General features: G+C 35.1%; 2 protein-coding genes across 5 annotated transcripts in view; one reads left to right on the top strand and one right to left on the bottom strand.

The window, feature by feature from the left end:
- The first annotated feature begins 5,985 nt into the window (after positions 1 to 5,985).
- LOC143240148 (G-protein coupled receptor dmsr-1-like) lies at positions 5,986 to 19,387 on the top strand. 3 transcript variants are annotated; one of them, XM_076482107.1, is made up of 2 exons: positions 5,986 to 6,118; positions 17,853 to 19,387. In XM_076482107.1, exon 2 carries the CDS (start codon positions 18,135 to 18,137, stop codon positions 19,269 to 19,271), a length of 1,137 nt encoding a protein of 378 aa, XP_076338222.1. In that variant the 5' UTR covers positions 5,986 to 6,118; positions 17,853 to 18,134; the 3' UTR covers positions 19,272 to 19,387. The 3 variants fall into 3 exon arrangements, with proteins under 3 accessions (XP_076338222.1, XP_076338223.1, XP_076338221.1); XM_076482108.1 differs by lacking the exon at positions 5,986 to 6,118 and adding an exon at positions 6,151 to 6,165; XM_076482106.1 differs by lacking the exon at positions 5,986 to 6,118 and adding an exon at positions 10,597 to 10,730.
- LOC143240147 (uncharacterized) overlaps positions 10,370 to 21,044 on the bottom strand; it is a 90,363-nt gene continuing 79,688 nt past the window's right edge. Inside the window, exons 15-16 of one of the 2 annotated variants that reach the window (XR_013021594.1) lie at positions 13,400 to 13,484; positions 10,370 to 10,728 (exon numbers count right to left, since the gene is read on the bottom strand). Coding sequence is in view for 1 of the 2 variants with exons in the window: in XM_076482104.1 (XP_076338219.1) it covers positions 10,696 to 10,728 (33 nt within the window). In the remaining variant the exon portion in view is untranslated. The remainder of the gene's footprint in view (positions 10,729 to 13,399; positions 13,485 to 21,044) is intronic. The other variant, XM_076482104.1, reaches the window with a different exon arrangement.

Here is a 21,044-nt window from a genome sequence, read left to right as displayed (position 1 = left end):
ATCCTTCAAAAGTATAAAGCTGTCTTATGTATAGAATCACAGCAGGTTATCCTAGGCCCGATAGTTTGGGTACTCGACTAGAAATATGAGGGCAGCGAATCCCCATCACACCAAACATGCTCGCACTTTAAGCCGTGGGAGCATTATAATGTGACGCTCAGTTTACTATTTGTTGGTAAAAGAGTAGCTTAGGAGTTGATAGTGGTTGGTGATGACTAGCTGCCTTCCCTCTATTCTTTTTCTGCTAAATTGGGGACGGCTAGCACAGATAGCTTTCGTGTAGCTTTGCGCGAAATTCAAAACAACAAGATTTACCCTAATGATGACCACAATACAACACCAACGATAGTAGCCATAAACATACAACTGCAACTAAATAGAATAAGCGAATAATGTCAAAAATATAGAATAAAAATAAATACAGCAAAAACACAACTTGTCGTCTTTACAAAATTGACAAAATACAAAAACTACAGCCAGAAATAAAAATGAATGAAACACTACTTAAGACTGCCACATCTGCAAAATTTTTAGGTCTAACCTATGATTCAAAATTAACATGGTTTAGCCATGTAAACGAAATTAAAAATAAAGTTTGGCGAAGAACCAACCGTGCTAGGAGTCTAACAAGCAAGAATAGTGGAGCATCTACATACAATATACCAAATATTTACAAAACATACATTAGAGCAATAATCGACTATGCAGCCCCAGCATGGATAACTGTACAGGACAAAATAAATCCAAAACACATTCCTCACAACAGCATATAGAGTTCCCAGAGCAACATCATCTCAATCTATACATAAATATTCTAACATACCAACCATATCAGGTAGACTCCTACATAACACAATAACATACTTCGATAAAAATTGGATGAAAAACGAATTACTATGCGAACTAGACAGGTACCTCATACATGATGAAGATAGTCCTAAACATCTCTCCCCTATCAATATATATTTTAAATATAAAAATAAATAATAAAAAATTATATATATATATACATATAAAAATATAATGTAAAAAAAAGTGCCACCAACAAACTAGACATCTTACTGATGGGGCAAAACAATATCTATACATGTATATCAATACATGGACATTGCCTTCAAAAGGGTCGGAGTAAATTCAGCTCACTCTGACCCCAAAAAGCAGTAACTACCACCATCAAACATTGCATGACCACACAAGTACAGGAAGGAGGAAGAGGTCAAAGAGAACCTCACCCTCCAGGGTGTGTACATATCATACTCAAACCCCGAGAGAGAGAGATGACGGCAATAAACACAGCTAAGACACAATTAGTGATATTTTCAAAATCAACGAAACATCAAAAAGGACAACCCCAAATTTACATGAACGGAGCGCTTCTCCAGATTGCTACATTTGCACAATTTTTAGGACTAATTTTCAATTCTAAACTTACCTGGACAAAACATGTAAATAACATAAAAACCAATGTTTGGCGAAGAATAAACTATGCTAGGAGTCTAACTGGTAAACATTATAGAACAACATTTGAAAACATCCTTAAAGTATACAGAAGATATATAAGACCTGTGGTAGACTATGCAGCTCCTGCATGGATTGATGTCAGTAAAAAACATACGCGAACCAAATTACAATCATTACAAAATACATTAATTACGACAGCATATAGAGTACCTAAAACCACTTCCTCAAAGTTCATGCACAAATATTCTAATACACAAACAATACAATACAATAAAATATGTCGATAAAAATTAGAGAAACAATGAGCTGTCATACGAACTAGACAGGAATTGTATATATGATGAAGAGAGATCTAAACACCTCTCCCCGATTAATTTATACATTAGATCATTAAGTTAAAATTAAGTATTAAAAATCAGTAAAAAATAGTAATAAAAATAAATAAGTAAATATATATATATAAACTAGTGCTAAAATAAAACAGGCCACCTATAATCTAGACTTAAAAAATCTGTGAGGGCAACATACAGTTACGACAGAAAGTGTTCGTACCCTTGTGTCCCGAGTATTTTTTTGCTTATAACTTAAAAAGTATCACAATTAGGCTAATAGACGTAGAGTGTATTATAAATATTATACTAACACACATCTACATAATTTTTTATGTAAATTAAACGACAAATAAACTGTTTATAAACAAATAACCAAACATAGGAGGAGCAGAAAGTGTTCGTACATTTCAGAACCTGTGAAAAAACTGATATTCCCGTAAAAATTTTGTTTAGTTTGGCAAATAAACTATATTGTACCATTCCAGAACTAAACACTGGGTTCATAACTGTTGGAATTTAGCCAGCAAAAAATTTATTTCCGGCAATTTAGCGCCGTCTCCGTCATTATCTGCTTGGTCATCATGGCGGACAGGAAACAACTGTCCAGTGATTTAAAAAACCGAATTATAGTAAAATACAAGTCTCGTGTGTCTCTTTCCGGTATTGCTACACAACTTAATGTGCCGAAATCTACTGTTCAAAGCATAATTGCCAAGTTTAAGCTTACAGGATCAACTGCTAACCTTTCTCATTCCGGACGCCCCACCAAAATTCCAGAGAGAACCAAGAGGAAGGTTCTCAGAGAAGTTAGTAGGAACCTTTGTTTAACACGTAATGATATACAGAAACTGGTAAGGGAAACTGGGGTTGAAGTAAGCACCTCTACAGTTACAAACATGTTACGCTCTTCTGGGTTCAAAGCATACCGTCCTCGTAGAACTCCATATTTAAAGCCTGTTCGTTTAGAAGCACGATTGAAGTATGCAAGAAAGCATGTAGATAAACCCTTTACCTATTGGAAGAGTATTCTTTGGTCAGACGACACTAAAATCGAGCTTTTCGGCCATAATGATGTTCGCTATATTTTCCGAAAGAAGGGGGAACGAAATCTTCCAAAGAACACCGTCCCTACAGTTAAACACGGAGGTGGCTCGATCATGCTATGGGGATCCTTCAGCTCTTCTGGTGTAGGCAGCCTTCACCGCGTCAACGGAATCATGAAAAAAGAAGAGAACGTTGATATATTAGGCATCAAGAATGATGCTCGGAACTTGCGGCTTGGGCGTCATTGGATCTTCCAGCGCGACAATGATCCTAAGCACACATCAAAATATGTGCAATCCTGGTTGCAGAGGAATCATATAAGCGTTCTGGAGTGGCCATCGCCAGTGAAAACGTTTGGCATGAGTTGAAGACCAGGGTTTATCAGCGTCATTCGAAAAACTTGCAAGAGTTGGAGGCCTTCTGTAAAGAAGAATGGAAGAAAATACCAGTCGAGTACTGTAAAACGATCATGGAGGGCTATGAGGAGAGATTGCGTCAAGTAATTTACCTGAAAGGCTACACAACTGACCATTAAAGTAGATGCACGAACACTTTCTGCTCCTACTATGTTTGGTTATTTGTTTATAAACAGTTTATTTGTCGTTCAATTTACATAAAAAAATATGTATATGTGTGTTAGAATAATATTTATAATATACTGTACTTTCATTATCCTAATTCTGATACTTTTTAAGTTATGAGGAAAAAACTACTCACGACGCAGGGGTACGAACACTTTCTGTCGTAACTGTACATGGACATTGCGCTGAAAAGGGCCTGAGTTATGTCCATCACTCTGGCTCTCATGTATTAACTTTAAATATACTAACAAGTCCACTCTAATAATGAAAAGGAAGGAGGAAGAGGTCTAGTGTATCTGAAACTCCTAGGTATACAAAATTTATATACCAAAACACCTAGAAAGAGAGAGATGACGGACGTGTAGTGACATGTGCTAACTGGTTTGTGATGTTTAAAAGCAACGCTTCCCTGTCACATCAAACATTCTCGCCCATTCAGCTGTGGGGGCGTCATAATGTTACGGTCAATCCCACTATTCGTTGGTAAAAGAGTAGCCCAGTGGGTGGTGATGTCTAGCTGCCTTCTCTCTAGACTTGCACTGCTAAATTACGGACGGCTAACGCAGATAGTACTCGTGCAGTTTTGCGCGAAATTCAAAACACAAACAAACAGTAAAAGCAATATCACATTTTAAATCCTGCGTCATCTAACAACAGAAGAAGCGTTGAAACAAAATACGAAAATAAATGAGCCATTAATTCATTGACTTTTTTAGTTTCGATACGTGATATCCATAATTAGGTTGCAAAAGGGTAAAGCGTACAGAAAGGATTATAGGGTCTTATAATACTATATATCGGAATTATACAGGACGGAATATAATTTTATAGAAATCGAAGAATACTTTTAACAATTAAAAACTAATATAATATTACTGTTACATTTCGCAGGGCTAACGTTCTTAAAAGCCATTCAATAATATATTCCAATAAAAACAACTGACTATAATTTGATGACAAGCTTACTTATACATAGGTTAAGTATGTTATAATAAAGCATGTTTGAAGACTTACCAGGTCGTTACAGATGATTTTATTACATATGATTGTCCTTTGTCTGACAACTTTGCAACTTACTAAGAGTCCTACAGCGTAGTTTACATTGCAAACGCCTTCACTGCAAAACTGTTATGTCGAAATAATACTATTCCTCCCTGCAGTGTCTTCATATTTCGTGGTTGATATGTTGTGGAGATAATTTGCATACACGCGATTTGTGCTGCTTTTCAGATTAAAACAGTTCTTCGCTCTGTCACGTATTGTTTCCGGGGGTACGTGGACGTATTTTGCCATTTGCCTTTGTAATCGTGGATTCTCACTTGTTACTATACACTGCATTTTTTTTTACCATAGCAGAGGTACGACTGTTTGCAAGTCTTTTCCATGATGGTCCTATCCCAAGTTGATCCATGTTCCATTGTTATCCATTGTCATAAAGTACAATAACAAAAACTTTAAATTCCCGATTTAAACACTGCTTTATGATCTGTGTGTTTGAACAGTTTCTACAGAAAAAGCTGTTATGTAGCATTCTAAATAGTGATCTATTTTCAATGACAACACATTAACCACAATGTCAAAATGTACTTTTGACACATATCGTTCTGCGGCCACTTTATATCGGCTACTATTTTCATGTAACTAGATTATTCTCCATTTATATTAGTGACATAAATGTTGGTACAAATAAAGTTACTTATAACGAAATTACTATATACTTATATTAGTCGCAAGAATGTATGGAAAAATAATGTTACTTGTAACTAAATTATTCTACACTAACATTAGTAGGAACAACATGTGTGATATTAAAATTAGTGGTAACTAAGTCATTCTATAATTACATTAGTGGCACCAATGTGGGAAAAAATAATATTACTTTTAACCAAATTATTCTATACTTGCATTACATTAGTGGCATATGTATAAAAATAAAGTTACTGGTAAATACATTATTGTCCTGACAGGTGGTTATGCACTCGACTCGTAATCCGAGGGTCGCCAGTTCAAATCCCATGCTCGCCCTCCCAGCCGTGGGGGCGTTATAATGTGACGGTCAATCCCACTATTCGTTGGTACAAGAGTAGCCCAAGAGTTGGCGGTGGGTGGTGATGACTAGCTGCCTTCCCTCTAGTCTTACACTACTAAATTAGGGACGGGTAGCACAGATAGCCCTCGAGTAGCTTTGTGCGAAATTCCAAAAACAAACAAACAAACAAACAATTTTACACATAGTGACACTTCTGGAGGTAAAAATAAAGTTACTAAATAACTAAACTGTTCTACAAATAACGTAAGGAAAATTACATCTGAGAGAAGACTGTGGCAGTAAAACAATTTGTAATCTGCGCATTGCATGTGTTTTGGTATGGAAGTAAAATCTCATGTTGTAATTACCATCAAGTCATGAGGCCTGAAGCGAAAAATGATAATTTATATCGTTTGAAAGATACAGGTATTAACGAAAGTGAAAACACGTAGTTGTATATCATTATTTGTCATGTGTAACAAGTCTTAGAACAACAACTAAAATGACACTTGACTCACGTATTTCCTGAAAACGATACAGGTACACTGCTGTCATACAACAAGCTCGCTGCACATTTTATCAGTGGTCCTGATAAAGTTGCTAGTGTATCTATTTCAGTTTGATTCGTGTCTCAGTGATCATAATTCATTTGAAGGTGGTTGAGTCGTCAGGTATGGTCTTCGTACATTCCTCTCACTCTTTTGAGTTTAAACATAAGGTATAAACTATGTACTCTTAACTGTTGTTACAGTATTTAGGGGTAGAATTCTTTAAGTCACAAAATAGGTTGACTATTAATTTATAAAATAGTTTTTTATTATTATTATGCGCTTGTTTTTCTTAATTTAACTGTACATAAAATTTTCAGCCATCTATCAACTGAATAGCATGACAACTACATACGATAAACAGATAAACTCTCGCATAAGCGCCAGTATCTCCGGATTAATTGTCCAAATTGCGTCGGTTATTCGGGACGCAATATTATCATATTAGGTGCATAGTTGGTACATACTTCACGCTCCCATTCCCTAAAACCACAACCGTTTATCTGGTATAGTTCTTATTATATTATCAACTTAGAAAATGGTTCAATGATTTATGGATACCCTATATGTTTTTAATGTGGTTTCTCACCTCTTCTCACTCTAACCACTTCGTTCTATTGAAAAAACAACAACAACGTAACCTATAGTAATTCAATAGCAGATGTTATAGCTAAAACTATTTTGTCTGTTAGAGAAACACACTATCATTAATTATAAAGTGGCAAGTTATAAGCAGCTGAGCTTAACGGCCGTGCCCGATATTCTTAAGGTTTATGTATCGTAATTTAGGGATATTTATCAGCGGCTTATGAACAACACTCGAAGCCATAAATTAAAAGCTTTGTGCTGTTCTTTTAACCGAAAAGTAGGACTAATCGTCACTCGTAGTTGAAAGCGCAAGGAACGCCACTGTTACGCTAACACCTAGACCACTGTATAAGAGATGTAATGTTTACATTATAATACATCATCTCACAAGATTAACAAAAGAAGTAGTACATGGTACGATGTACTGTCTCACAATTCCTAGATGTTGAAATAACATTTGATAAAGTATTGCACAATGGACTCCGATACAAAGTGACAAAACTGAAACTCCCCACAGAAATTATTTGCTGGCTTTCTAACTTACTGGAAGATAGAAACGTCAGATATAATATTGAGAGGATCTACTCCGAGTGATGCACTCCGGAGGCGAGTGTCTCTCAAGGAGGAGAACATAGTCCAACCCTGTTTATCAGGTATGCCAATAATATGATTCTTAAACCACATTTTTTACTCACAGTTGGTAATGTTTCAATCTGAAAAAGTGTCCCAAACCCAACAAGGGCAACATGTATATACAACAACTATTAAACGAAACATAATTGTACTGTGATACATCGAGAATTAAAACTAATGCGCACAAAACACAAGTCATAATAGTATTTACAAAATCATATAAAACCAACAAATTAATACCACAGTTATTTCTAAACTGAACTTTCTCACAGAAAACAACGTCAGCAAAATTCTTATAGATTACATCTGATTCAAAGTTAAACTGGATACCACACATTAATAGGATAAAAACCATAATTTGAAGAAAAAATTTAGCTTAAAAATCTGACTGCCAAACATCAATGAGCTTCACCAGAATACATATAAAAAAAATTACAAAATATACGTAAGACCTGTTGTAGAATTTGCCTATATGATATGAATAAATGTATCAAATACACAAATTAACAAACTACAACAAATACAAAACTATATTTTAACGAAGTCTTAGAGTTTCACGGTATTTCTACACAACTATTCAAACATAACTACAGATAGTCACTTCGATAGTGTGAAAAATATTAAGAAAACTGAACTGATGAGCAAATTACAGGGTTACATAATATATGAAGAAATAAGTCCTAAGTACTTATCTCTTTTAAACATTATAAATAAGAAACTTATCGACCAAACTTTGCTAAGCTAACTGAATTCCAGACTCAAGCATAGCTCTATTTTAAAAGGGTCTTTATATGTAAAAATAAAATTGTGTGTGTATGTATACGACTGCTAAGCGAAACTGTACAGTGAACACGAACTAATAGTACAATCAACCATAAGTGAAGCTACTGAAAATATACGAGTTAATATTTGTTTGTTTGAAGTTAAGCACAAAGCTACACAATGACTATCTGTGCTCTGCCCAAGACGAGTATCGAAACCCTGTTTCTAACGTTGTAAGTTCGCAAATATACCGAGTTAATATTACCTCATGAAACAGACATGATATGAAAAAGTGATGATAATTATAACTGCGGAAAATGGACAAAGTAAGGGGCTACACACAGAACAATGTTAGGCTTAACAACATATGCTATACGGTAGCTACTATGTACAGGATACAGGTAAGACTTAACTTAGAGGTTTGTATGTAGAAGAAAGAATACATATAGTACTTCGTAGCTGGTACATATGTAATACGGCTAAGATACAATATCTCTTGGTAGCTGATATATAGGAAACATGTAAGATGCTAGTGGTAGTTCTCATGTAAGAGATTGTGTGGTAGTTGGTAGGTAAAAAACACGTACGTTACTAGGTAGTTAGTAAACATATAGAAAATAAGTAAGATGCTAGGTGGTAGTTGGTGTGTAGAAAATAAGTATGTTGCTACGTGGTTAGTAAATATATAGAAAAACGGGTTAGATGCTACGTGGTAGTTGGCATACAGATAGAAGGTACGGTGCTGCGTAGTAGTTGAAATATAGGAAACGGGTACGATGCTCCACGGTAGACGACATACAGAAACAAGGTAAGATGCTACTTACGTTTGGTCTGAGGTGAAGTGTATGGGTGCATCTAATCTACACCAGCGAGAAGTAGCGTTCCACTTTTAATGTGCAATGTGAAACTATCTTAGGTCAAATGTGCAATAAATTAAATATCTGTTGTAAAATAAGAGAAATAAATCGCTAAAGTACTGCAAAAAAATGTACTTTATTTTTTTTCTGTCGCGTTTTCGAACACAATAACTACATTACACCATATCCAAACATCCACGAAATTCCACTTGTCAAGAACAAATACACCAAGTAAGACGTCTACTTTGACGTTTATGTAGTTTTCATTAAATAGTTTAACCATGTTTTAATAATCAACCACTCGAAAATAAAGTAAAAAAAACGTATACGACGAGGCTTATTTCTATATGCAATATAAAATACGTGTTAGTAAACATGGATCTCACCAGCTGTGGAGTGCGGCTTTGTTGGTAACGAAATTTTTTTAACGGAAAACTGGACAGTAGCATCCACGCAAGAAATATATTATTGCGTAATATTTGACAGGCAACAGAAAAAACCGGTGACATCTGACACAGAGACTAGATACCACTCTATGTACCGTGTTTGTAAGAGAAAAAACAACAAACTATAACAAAAACATCGTCAGTTAAGGTAATAGACACACACACAAACTAAATATATAAAAAAAATACAGACAACCTTGTAATCTGTTATTTGTTTTATTATTATTAGTACTGTCACAGTAAAACTAATAGTTGACTGCAGGGTTACAACAATTATTTCTTCTGTCTTGGCTTTTATGTTTGTCTGGTATCTCCAATTTATACGACTGAGTTATATTTGTAACTTAGCGATTTTTACGCATTCATAATTTATTTCCATAGATGTATAAAACACAGAGTATATTACATGGTAACCGGTTTAAAGAAAAATTGGCAAGATTATACGTTATTGTTGGTATAAAGAAAACAGTTAAGATGTTGCACGTAAGATGCTCGTAGGAGTTAGTATATAGAAAAGATGTAAGTTTTTACGTGGTAGATGGTATCTAGAAAATAAGTATGATGCTACATTTCAGTTGATATGTAGAGAATATGTAAGGTGCTACACAGATTGTTGACGTATGGATAACAGCTAAGATCCTACATGGTACTTGGTAGGAATATAACTACCCATAGTCTAACTTGAATTTAGTATTAAAAGGTTTAAATATTACAGAGATAACGCTATAGTGAACTTGGGAAACCCGTGAAATTAAACAATAATCTTATGTTAAAACCACTACAGTTATATAATAATTTTATGACAAAATAAAAGAGGGTAAATTCATGATAAAAATAACATTTATGTTATACAGCAAATCATTCCTCTTACTATTGTAAATTCTTGTGTTGTAAGTCCTCTAACTTACCACTAGCTTACCAGGTATTCTCACACCACACCTTACTTAACTAGTTTGTTTGCTATTTGTGGTTTACCTATTGCGAGTATCCAATCGTAATTTCTAGCGTAATCAACTCACCTTTGAGTCATCGGTTGGGGAGTCAGGAAGGACGCTGTTGAATGAATGTATATTAAAGTCTGAGACCTTTGAATGTCAGAATAACTTTATTATTACACCTCCTAACGCCACTTATATTCTTTAAGTTCCATTGAATCTAATATTAAGACGTTTTCGATTAAAAAACACAAACATAATTTCAGTAATACACTGCTATTGGTAAGTTACCATCTAATGTCACTTGTTCCTTACACCCAGTATCCCTCCGTTAGTAAGTCTACGGATTTACAACGCTACAATCAGCGGTTCGATTCCCCTCAGTGGACTCCGCAGGTAGCCCAATGTGGCTTGGTTGTAAGAAAATACACACCTTCAATGCAGTTAGAAGTCTTTTTTTTTTTTTTTTCTCAGGGCTCTTAGCTGAACAGCAGTCCATGACCGAAATCATACTGTAAGTAGTAAATATTTATAAATCAAAATACTCAACTATAAGAAATTTTCAAATCTACAAGTTATGTTAGAATTGTGAGTAAAAACCAGGTTTCGATACCCGTAATCCACAAATAGCCAATTGCGAAGTTTTGCGCTTAACTGCAATTAGTGTTTTTTTGTTAATCATTTAAATGTATACGTTTTAACTTGGAATGAATAACTGACGACGGTAGTTGTGATATGTGAGTTAGTATAATGTTTTAAAGAAAAGATATTGTGTACTAACCCGAAAATCTTTATAATTTATTAGTGTATACACTGTTCCGGGCTTAAGGTAAGATACTAACAACTTCCCACTGAAAATCTGCGTTTTCTTTTTTTTTTTCTTTCTTTGTTTTGAATTTCGCGCAAAGTTATACGAGGGCTAGCCGCCTCTAATTTTGCAGTGTAATACTAGAGGGAAGACACCTAGACATCATCACCTATCGCCAACTCTTTTACCAACGAATAGTGGGATTGAATATCACATTATAACGCCCCCATGGCTGATAGGGCGAGCATGTTTGGTATGACGAGGATTTGTGTTTTCGTATCCAACAAAAACGTTTTACTAGGCTAAATGTAATTTCAAAATAATAGCTCATATTACATGTAATAATAAAGATATGTTATAAGTGTTGAATGATTTTATGTACTATTTCTCGTTAAAGTGTCTGTTCCGAGTTTAAATAATATCACTTATTAATTCGGAACTATTTATGCAAGGAAATTTAATGATAGATAATATTTATTTTCAAAAGCACAACAAATGTTTTCATTATTTTTTTCGTTTTATAACCTTAAAGATTAATAAAACGAATGTTTACGCTTTGAAATTGATGAATACATTGCATGTATTTTTAAACGATTCGTTTTAAAACAAATACCGTACGTTACTTACATGTTTATATATTATTCAGGAATTTGGGGAAAAATTAAAGATATGATATTGGTTTCTGCTGTTACACATTTGGAGGCTCTTATAAAATGTTTTTTTAAATATTATTTTCAGTTTAGTTCAATTACAAATGAAAATGCTTTTATTGATTGATACATCTCCGTTGTTCCGGATTTTAGTACGTTGTTTCGGTCCGGTTGTGGGTTTTAATACACCTCCATTCTCTATCCAATTAACATACTGTCAGCTATGGATTTGTATGAGACCAAACTGTTGAAACAGGCGCTGGAAGACCGTCTAGATGGGAAATCGAAAGTATGCAGAAATAAATTTCATGTTTTTGACGTGACATCTTTAAAAGAGTTTTTGCATTGGAAACTACGTTGCAACGCTATTATCAATATGTACAAATATCAAATACAGCATTACCAGACGTGACGACAATTACTGTAACTACGTGGTGAGGCTCCAAAATCGCTTTAACTGACCACAATAATATTCCAGTTGACATGCTCTGAAAACAGTCCTAAATGGAATGAAATAAGTCAGTACAAAGAAGTTTGTTTCAAAATATGGCGCAAAGCTATCCAAGGTCTATAGAGACATTCCCAATTTTAAAATTATAAACTTTAGGTGCGCAATATTTTTAAGCCAACCTCCTCTCTAAACCCGTATTTTGTTGTATAATTCCCCTGTATAACCTACATGAATATACATTCTGCACGCATCATTTTCCAATGTTAATTGTAGTTACTATATTACCTACCTATAGTCATTTTTGTACAGTAATTTTTAAAATTATACATTCAAATATAATTTAGATGCTCCCACAGCCAAAGTTGCCCGTCCTGTAATGAATCTCCGACCCTCCAAGGGGGACGCGCCTTACAGTTTGCGCACCATGGTGATAAGCAGCAGGTAAGGCAACTAACTAATCAACAACTCTTCTCTGAATGAATAGAGGGATTTGACCATCACTTTTATAAAATTTGCTCCCAGTGGCACAGCAGTATGTCTATGGACTCACACCGCTATAAAATGAGTTTCGATATCCGTGGTGGGCAGAGAACACAATTGTTTAGCTTTGTGCTTAATTCCAAACAAACCAACAAAAACTTATAATACATTCACGGCTCATAACTACAGAACCTTTTTTTCGGCAGTGTGTTGTGAACCATTACCCCTCAGAATCATAATGCTATGCTCTAGACCACTGACAGCATATAGTTTAAAAATACAAAAAAAAATATCCATGCTTAGCCTAGTACTAGTATCTTCCTGTAAAAATCGATATCCGTTAAAAGTATACGCCTAACAGTTTCAGTTTTGTTATACAATAAAACCTGTCTAAGGCGAAATCGCACGGGACCGAGTAAAATTTCCGGTTTAAGCAGGTTTTCAGGCCTGGACAGTGAACACGCATTTCCTTAATTATATATAATTTTTGAGCGGAACGTTATACTTGCTTGACTCAAGAGAAGTAAGACGTTTGTAAATAAAGTTATTATACTATTTATGCTATATTCATTAGAATAAGGACAAAACTAGATATTCAAAACATACGTAAGTACACAAAATCTTATAATCAAATTTACTTGAAGACAGTGCTCAGTTTCAAATGTTTCGTTTTTTTAATGGACTTTCTCATGCGGTTAAAAGAGAACACCAATTCTACGGTCTTTTCATAAAGTTCATTTTCCCCCTTCACTTCTGCATACAGTTTGATAGCGTTAATATAACTTAACACTTACGATGAAGTAGGAATTTCTGTTTCCTCACTATCTTTTCCACTTTGTTCATCTTCTGAATCTCTCACACTGTTACCATCTTGCGATTCTATTATAGATTTTAAAACAGTTTTATCAGTTTCTGCTAAAACATTCTTGTCAACGTTCACAAAACTTTTCGCGTTAACAGAATCATCTGCATCAATCTTCTCAATCAGAGTTTAAATTTCACTAGAATGGTTATAACAAACAACTTTTCCACAATCTCCGCCATTATCAAGAATAAATCTACAGTTTCAAAGCAATCATCTTTTACCATTTGATTGAATGAATTTAAAATGCAATCGCATCTAACATGTCAATTTTCATGGTCATTTCAGATGCTCTCTTACAGTTGTCCATGTTTGCAATAATATGCTGAAGCATCAGTTTTCTGTATTTCAATTTTATACAATGTATAATTCCATTATCTAGTGGCTGTAGAACTGATATTGTACATGAAGGTAGAAAGACTAAACGAACATTTGGGTAACAAGTTGCACTATCTAGGAAAAGTACAATATTCCTATTTTCTTGTTCCATTGTTTTGTTTAATTTGTTCAAAAATTCCTGGAATGTAGCAATTGTCATCCATGCTTTATTATTCGCTTTCCATTCCACAGGAAGTTGATTCTTCTTTAAATTTTGGAACAACACGGTTTTTCATTTTTACCTACTATCCATGATAAATTTTCCCTAAATTTTAAAATTAAGGATGATAGGAATTTATTTTTTTTCGTGAGAATTATTTAAGTAGAATACTTAAAAGACAGATATATTTCTACAAATCATGAATCTAATTTAACTGCAAAAATAATGATGGCAGAAAAAAGAACATAATATATTTAACCAATAGTTACTGTAACAAAATGTCCGAGAATTTATTAATATTTAAACAAATTATTATTTAAATAAGAAATTAATATTTAATTCAAAACATTTTCCGCCTTACTCAGGTTCTAATTCCGCTTGTTGAAAGATAGTTTTCCGTCCGCGTTACGCAGGTTCTGCCATATAGAGGGCCTTCTATAAGAAAAATCTTAAGATAATGCTGTAAAATTTTGACATTTCCGGCTCAGACAGGTTTTACAATATTAATATCTTCCGTACTGATAAAAATATCTATAACGATTTGGTTATATATGAATTAATCACCTTTAAAACGAAAGTAGCAACAAAAACATTTGATCGCTGGCAGTTCCAGACTACTCACATAAGATATTTTTACTTCCTTGTAACTTCGTTTCAAGGATGTTATCCATGCTAGCTGTCCATAGTTATGGACAAACTATTATAAGAGTAACAACTAGCAACAGCCACTACCACTAATTCTAATATCATCAAAGTGGAATTTGACTGTCAATATTAATCGTATTGCTTGCAAAGGTCTATAAGTGCGGAGCGCGTTTTGCAGCAGCTGAACGAGAAATATGAACCTTAAATTCTTTTTGAGAAAGCTGAGTCCTAAGCTGCAATCGGTACCCAATTCAGGCAGTAGGACAAAATAATTGATTTGTGCAAACGTTTTTAGTAGTTGTTTGATTTGTACATACAATATCGTATTTATTTTACGATTTACCTCGTTTTTACGAAAAAAAAATAAAAGTCAAAGATAGTTGAGTACATATACAGTTTCAAATACACAAATCAGCAAGTTGTATAGAAATCGCAGCTGATATAAAATTCTGGTGGAACGGAATGTATCAAAACTTTGTTTTTGCTTCTGAATTTCGCGCAAAGCGACTCGAGGGCTATATACACTAGCCGTCCCTAATTTTGCAGTGTAAGACTAGAGGGAAGGCAGCTAGTCATCATCACCCACCGCCAACTCTTTTACCAATGAATAGTGGGATTGACCGTAACGTTTTAACGTTCCCACGGCTGAAAGGGCGAGCATGTTTGGCGCGACGGAGATGCGAACCCGCCACCCTCAGATTACGAGTCGCACGCCTTAACCAACCTGACCATGTATCAAACCTACATTTTGTTATTGTTCGGCGTTATGCAGATAGTGTAACATTACCAACAAGTGATCCGTTTTGGGTATGGTATATAACAGCAAAATATTCATACACTCAGATCAAAGATTCAGAACTTGCAAGACAGAAATATCACTTGTACTTAACGGTACTGGAAAATAAAAGAACATGGATTAACTTGGGTACTAGAACTACCCGGAAAAAAACCCTATAAAGAGACTTGTACCACAGCCATGGTAAACAAAGTGTATTATCTTATAACAGGCGAGAAACCACCAACACAACGATCAGTGACAAAAGCCGTTCACGTGCTTCAGGGAATAGTATCCAACGTAATCAAGGAGGATCTTCCTCTGGAAAAAAAAAAAAAAATCTGTATAAGTCACGTGTACACGAGATACTCCAATGATATATCTGTTCAACTTTAGCATATCTCAAACAGTTGCTTGTTTGTTTTTTTCAATTTCGCGCAAAGCTACTCGAGGGCTATCTGTCTCTAATTTAGCAGTGTAAGACTAAAGAGAAGGCAGCTAGTCATTACCACCCACCGCCAACTCTTGGGCTACTCTTTAATCAACGAATAGTGGGATTGATCGTAACTCTACAACATCCCCACGGCTGATAGGGTGAGTATATTTGGTGCGACGGGAATGAGAACCCGCGACCCTCTGATTACGAGTCGCACGCCTTAACTCACCTGGCCATGCCGGGCCGTCAGCATATCTCAAACAGTTGAAAAATGAAACTGTTATTCATGCTAGTCCATACGAAGACATTGTGCTGGTCAAGACACCGAACGAAGCGGTTATAGATTTCTGTATATATCAGATGGTATTGTTAAGTCAGCAGACTACTGTGTCTTTTTAACAGAACAGCCTTACAATGGAGCCTTTATCAACGAAAAGCATGATGCAAGACTATTACCAAGAACCACGGTCACCAGATAGAATGTTATTGGACGCGGGATCATGGAGTGTAACGACGTCGTGAGGCTCCAAAATATAACATATTTATGTATAGTACGATATCCTTGTACAAGTTTCTTAATGTTATTGTGATTTAGGTGGTGGAGAGTGATTTCATACACCTACTGTGATTTGAAGTCGATGCCTAGAACTACAAACACGCTGGTGTGGAAAAAAAGTGACTCGATTTACTTTTTCTGCATAAATTGACAAGATCTAGAGAACGATAGGTCTTTGAATATTTATTAGTGTCTTAGGTGTAATTGTTACTTTCTTTGTTGGTAAAATAAATTTTATTTCAGGTTTCCATGTGTGTGTCATTAAATAACCATAAAGCACTATTTACACAGCTCTCATCGTCAGTGTATCATATTAGTTTATTATAAATTTTGAATTGCTTAGAATGCCACGCAAAGCTACTCGAGGGCTATAGTACTAGCCGCTTCTAACTTAGTAGTGATAAACTAGAGGATATACGGCTTGTCAACATTACCCATAGCCAACTTTTTGGCTATACTTTTACCAGCGAATGGTGGGATTGACCATCACCTTATACCCCTCCCCCATGGTTGAAAGAGCAAGCACGTTCGGTGACAAGGATTCGAACCCGCGACACAATCGAGTGCCCAAACCCACTAGGGCATTTAATACACCTTTAGCCTTCTAAAAATTTTACGACTAAAAGGAAACTGGTTATCAATAAAACAAGTGATATTTTAAGTAGTTACATATATCTTCTTGCAGTTCCAAAGACATTAGAACAGAAATATGTCACGTAAGTTCTCACCACAGGCTTACTCGCGTACGTCATCAGTGTTAACTGTCCCTAATTATAAACTGATGGACTAAAGAGACGATTAACAACACCCATTACCAACCCTTTTCTGACAGAATAAAGGGATTCCATCAATACTGTTGTAATGCATTCATAGAGTGCGGAGTTTTAGTGGCAAAGGAGAGATATTTTGTTTGTTCGTTTGATTTAAATTTTGAGCAAGACTACACAAGGTTAATCTGCGCTAGCCGTCCATAATTTAGCAGTATAAGACTAGAGGGAAAGCAGTTAGTCATTACCACCCACCACCAACTCTTGTGCTACTCTTTCACCAACAAATAGTGGGATTGACCCTTACGTATAACGACCTCCATGGTTAAATGGGCAAGCATGTTTGGTGTGATGGAGATTCTAACTAACGACCCACGAATTGCGAGTCGAGCGCCCTAACCACCGGAAATGAAAGTGACATGTTCTCTCATTTTCACACGCTGGTATGCTAACCACTAGGCCAAGCCTGGATCACACAATAAGCACATTTATATTTATCTAAGTTCATCGTACAGTTGAATATCCTGTGATTTTATCTAATACACGATTTCCTATCTTTTCAATAGTTTCGTTTTACAATATTTTCTTGAACTGAGGCGATGTAAATAATATTTTCTATTAACATGTATATTGAAAGTATTTTTATTATTATTTTTAATTTCTTACAGCAAACTGGTGCGTTCTGTTTCATTCCAACATAATTTTTTTGAATGCCTCGTGAAAAAGACAGATTTCCCTAACCACGCCGACGAGACGCTGCTAACAAGTCACATAGCAGATAGTTTTAAGTCTCTTCTACTAAAATATTTCTGATCCTTGATCATCACCAAATAACTCATTTTGACAACACAAAGTGACCTCTATGGCCTGAATAAATAATTTTTTGTCGCTTCTCGTGAAGTTCGTTATAATATTTTCTTGAAAGGAATCAGGAAATCTCAACATTCAGAATGGCCGTAATATTGGATTCCAACGTTTTATTCCCATGGATGACACACCCTATGAACTTTTCCGAGATCAACAGAACAATGTGTGAACCGTATACGCCCACGACTGATCACCAAGCTCCATACCACGGTGACCAGATGGCCGAGTTTAGAGACCGATACACCGAGTTTCACGGATACCTAAGTTTGATGATCTGTGTGTTTGGTATAATTACTAACATCCTAAACATCATTGTGCTAACAAGAAAAGACATGTTGTCACCAACTAACGCTATTCTGACAGGACTAGCAGTGGCAGACATGTTTGTCATGTTATCCTATGTGCCATACACTATACATATGTACATAAGGTCTAATCAGTTAGCTAATGAAAGATATTCCTATTCCTGGGCAGTATTCACGCTGATCCATGCTCACCTGACAGTGGTGTGTCACACAATTTCGATCTGGTTGACAGTGACGCTTGCCATGTGGCGGTTACTTTCCGTAAGCTTCCCAACTAACAGCAAAAAGTGGTGTAGGATGTCCCGTGCTAAATGTGCAATATTCTGTACATATGTGTGCTGTCCTCTAGTCTGTGTACCCATCTACCTTACATTCACCATTCAGGAAAATGGCAGTGGCACGAATCAGTACACGGTAACCTTCAGCGATTCTTCTGTCAGGTACAATCGATTGCTAGAAAGGATCAATTTTTGGATCTTCAGTGTTTTAATGAAACTTGTTCCATGTATTGCCCTCACTAGTTTGAGCATAGCACTTGTCCGTGTTCTGTACGTTACTAACGTCCGGAAGCATCGACTTAAAAACAGGAATACCTCTTTCAAACCAACAACAGATACAACAACAAAAATGTTACTAGCTGTGCTTTTAGTATTTCTATTAACCGAGTTCCCAGCAGGGATACTCGCCCTGCTGTGTGGCATCCTGGGTAAAGATTTCTTTGTTAACGTGTACCACAACCTAGGGGAGGTGATGGATATCATGGCACTAATAAACAGTGGTGTAAACTTTATCTTATACTGTACCATGAGTCGCAAGTTTCGTCAAACATTTGCCAGGATTTTTAAGCCTAATTTTCATTACACGTGGATTACCACGCCAAAGGAACCGGCTACCACGGATACAACTGTCTTGTAAGAAAACAAAAATGAAAATTAAATGTAAATGTTGGAGTGGTTAAGTATATCAAACTAAACTATCAAGTTTTTTCATGTATGTATTTAACACTTCCATTAAATATATAAAAGCAACAACATGTAGCCGAATTGTTCAATCTTTAATATTTCTCCAAACTATACTCTACTCAGTATAACAAAAAAATACAACAATTTATTAGTTGTTAAGCGCAAAGTTACACGATGGGCTTACTGTGTTCTGCCCACTATGGATATCTAAGCTCAGTTTTTTGTTACCAGCTTCAGACTTATCAGGGAGCCACCATGGGTCAAACTATAGCAAACAAACTACTCTTGGATAATGATTGTCAAATACAAAACTAATCAACGAGTATTAACGAGATGGAATGTAACTACACATTTTCTGTGTTTGAAACTTCGTGGCTGCATCAGTGCGAGTGTTTAGCTCAATAAACAAAATGAAGAAACAAACAAAATCTACACATTTGTAGGTCAATGTTCCTTTCAACCTTCCCCACAAGTCAACTTACAGCATAAGGATGTTTATAAGGTAAAGATAACCTAAAAAAAAAGTATTATTTGAAAATGCATATGAGGGAGAAACAGGAAAACTTTCTTGTATATGAATTGGCTCAATACTTAGTTAAGATTGCAGTGTCTGTATAAGTAAAACTGAAAATGTGTTAAAAATGTAGGATGGGATGTTCTCTAAAGAATGAACATTGAAAATAAACAATTACTAAAACAACTTGGAACACAACTATCAAGTGTTGTTGTTTTGAATGGAAATTATAAATATCAGTGTTTACACAAACACACCCATGCTTTATGTGTATTACACAGTATCCCAATAAAATTTCTTCGCTATAGTCTGTATGGATCAAATAATAATTTTTATGATTTAAAATAAAACTCGCTAAAGTTTCCAGCTATTCGATATCAATGTGTTTGGATGTTTTCAAGAGCTGAGCAACACAGCGAGATATCTGTACTCTGCCCACCATGGATATCTAAACCTTTATTTTATCTTTATAATCCTTACTGCTCAGCCATATTACTATACACACGTTAAATTTTGAACAAAGCTTCTTGGCTACTTACAAATTCATAGTCATGCTTATTATATATAAAATTTTCCTGTGTTGACTTTTACTACAAAACATAAATAAAGTCACAGTTTAAAGTTCAAAATTTCACCACTTTATGAGTTGTACTGTTTTTATAATTGTTGGTTTTTAATCCAATACAGCATAGATATTGTGACGATAAACCAATATCATTGAATGCAACATTTATTAAATCATGAACTATTTAAAAAAAAAACACCCACACATCATCTGTATAACATTTATTATTGTTATTTTATAGCACAAAACTTGAACACCAAATCATCTGTACTGTAGTATTACCACCATGAAACTTACAATGCATTAATCTTTTAATTTTGTCTCTAGTTTACTATCTCAGTTTGTCCAAAGACATTACTAAACGCTTTAATTTAGGTTAGTAGTAAAAGAAAAACAATGAAAATTCTGGACACCTCAAGAGTTTTTTGATAAATAGGTCATGACATCAGAGAGCCATTCATATTTTCAGTCCTTGTGGTTTAAATTTTTGTTTACCAAATAAGACACATAAACAACAATCTAGTGGTGAAACTGAAACACTATAGCATTTGTTTTCTATATCGCTATTATATTTCTTTTAAATCTCACTTCACATTGAGAGAAAACACCTGTTTTCAACAGAGTCATCTTGTTCTAAAAACAAACTT

The sequence above is a fragment of the Tachypleus tridentatus genome, chromosome 13, assembly GCF_004210375.1.
Source record: "Tachypleus tridentatus isolate NWPU-2018 chromosome 13, ASM421037v1, whole genome shotgun sequence".
Taxonomy (NCBI): Eukaryota; Metazoa; Arthropoda; class Merostomata; order Xiphosura; family Limulidae; genus Tachypleus; species Tachypleus tridentatus.
Note: the sequence above shows the minus strand (reverse complement) of the source record. Positions and strands in the feature narration are given on the sequence as shown.

Excerpts from the sequence above, each read along its gene's own strand:
- LOC143240148 (XM_076482107.1), top strand. The coding sequence starts at position 18,135 with ATGGCCGTAATATTGGATTCCAACGTTTTATTCCCATGGATGACACAC.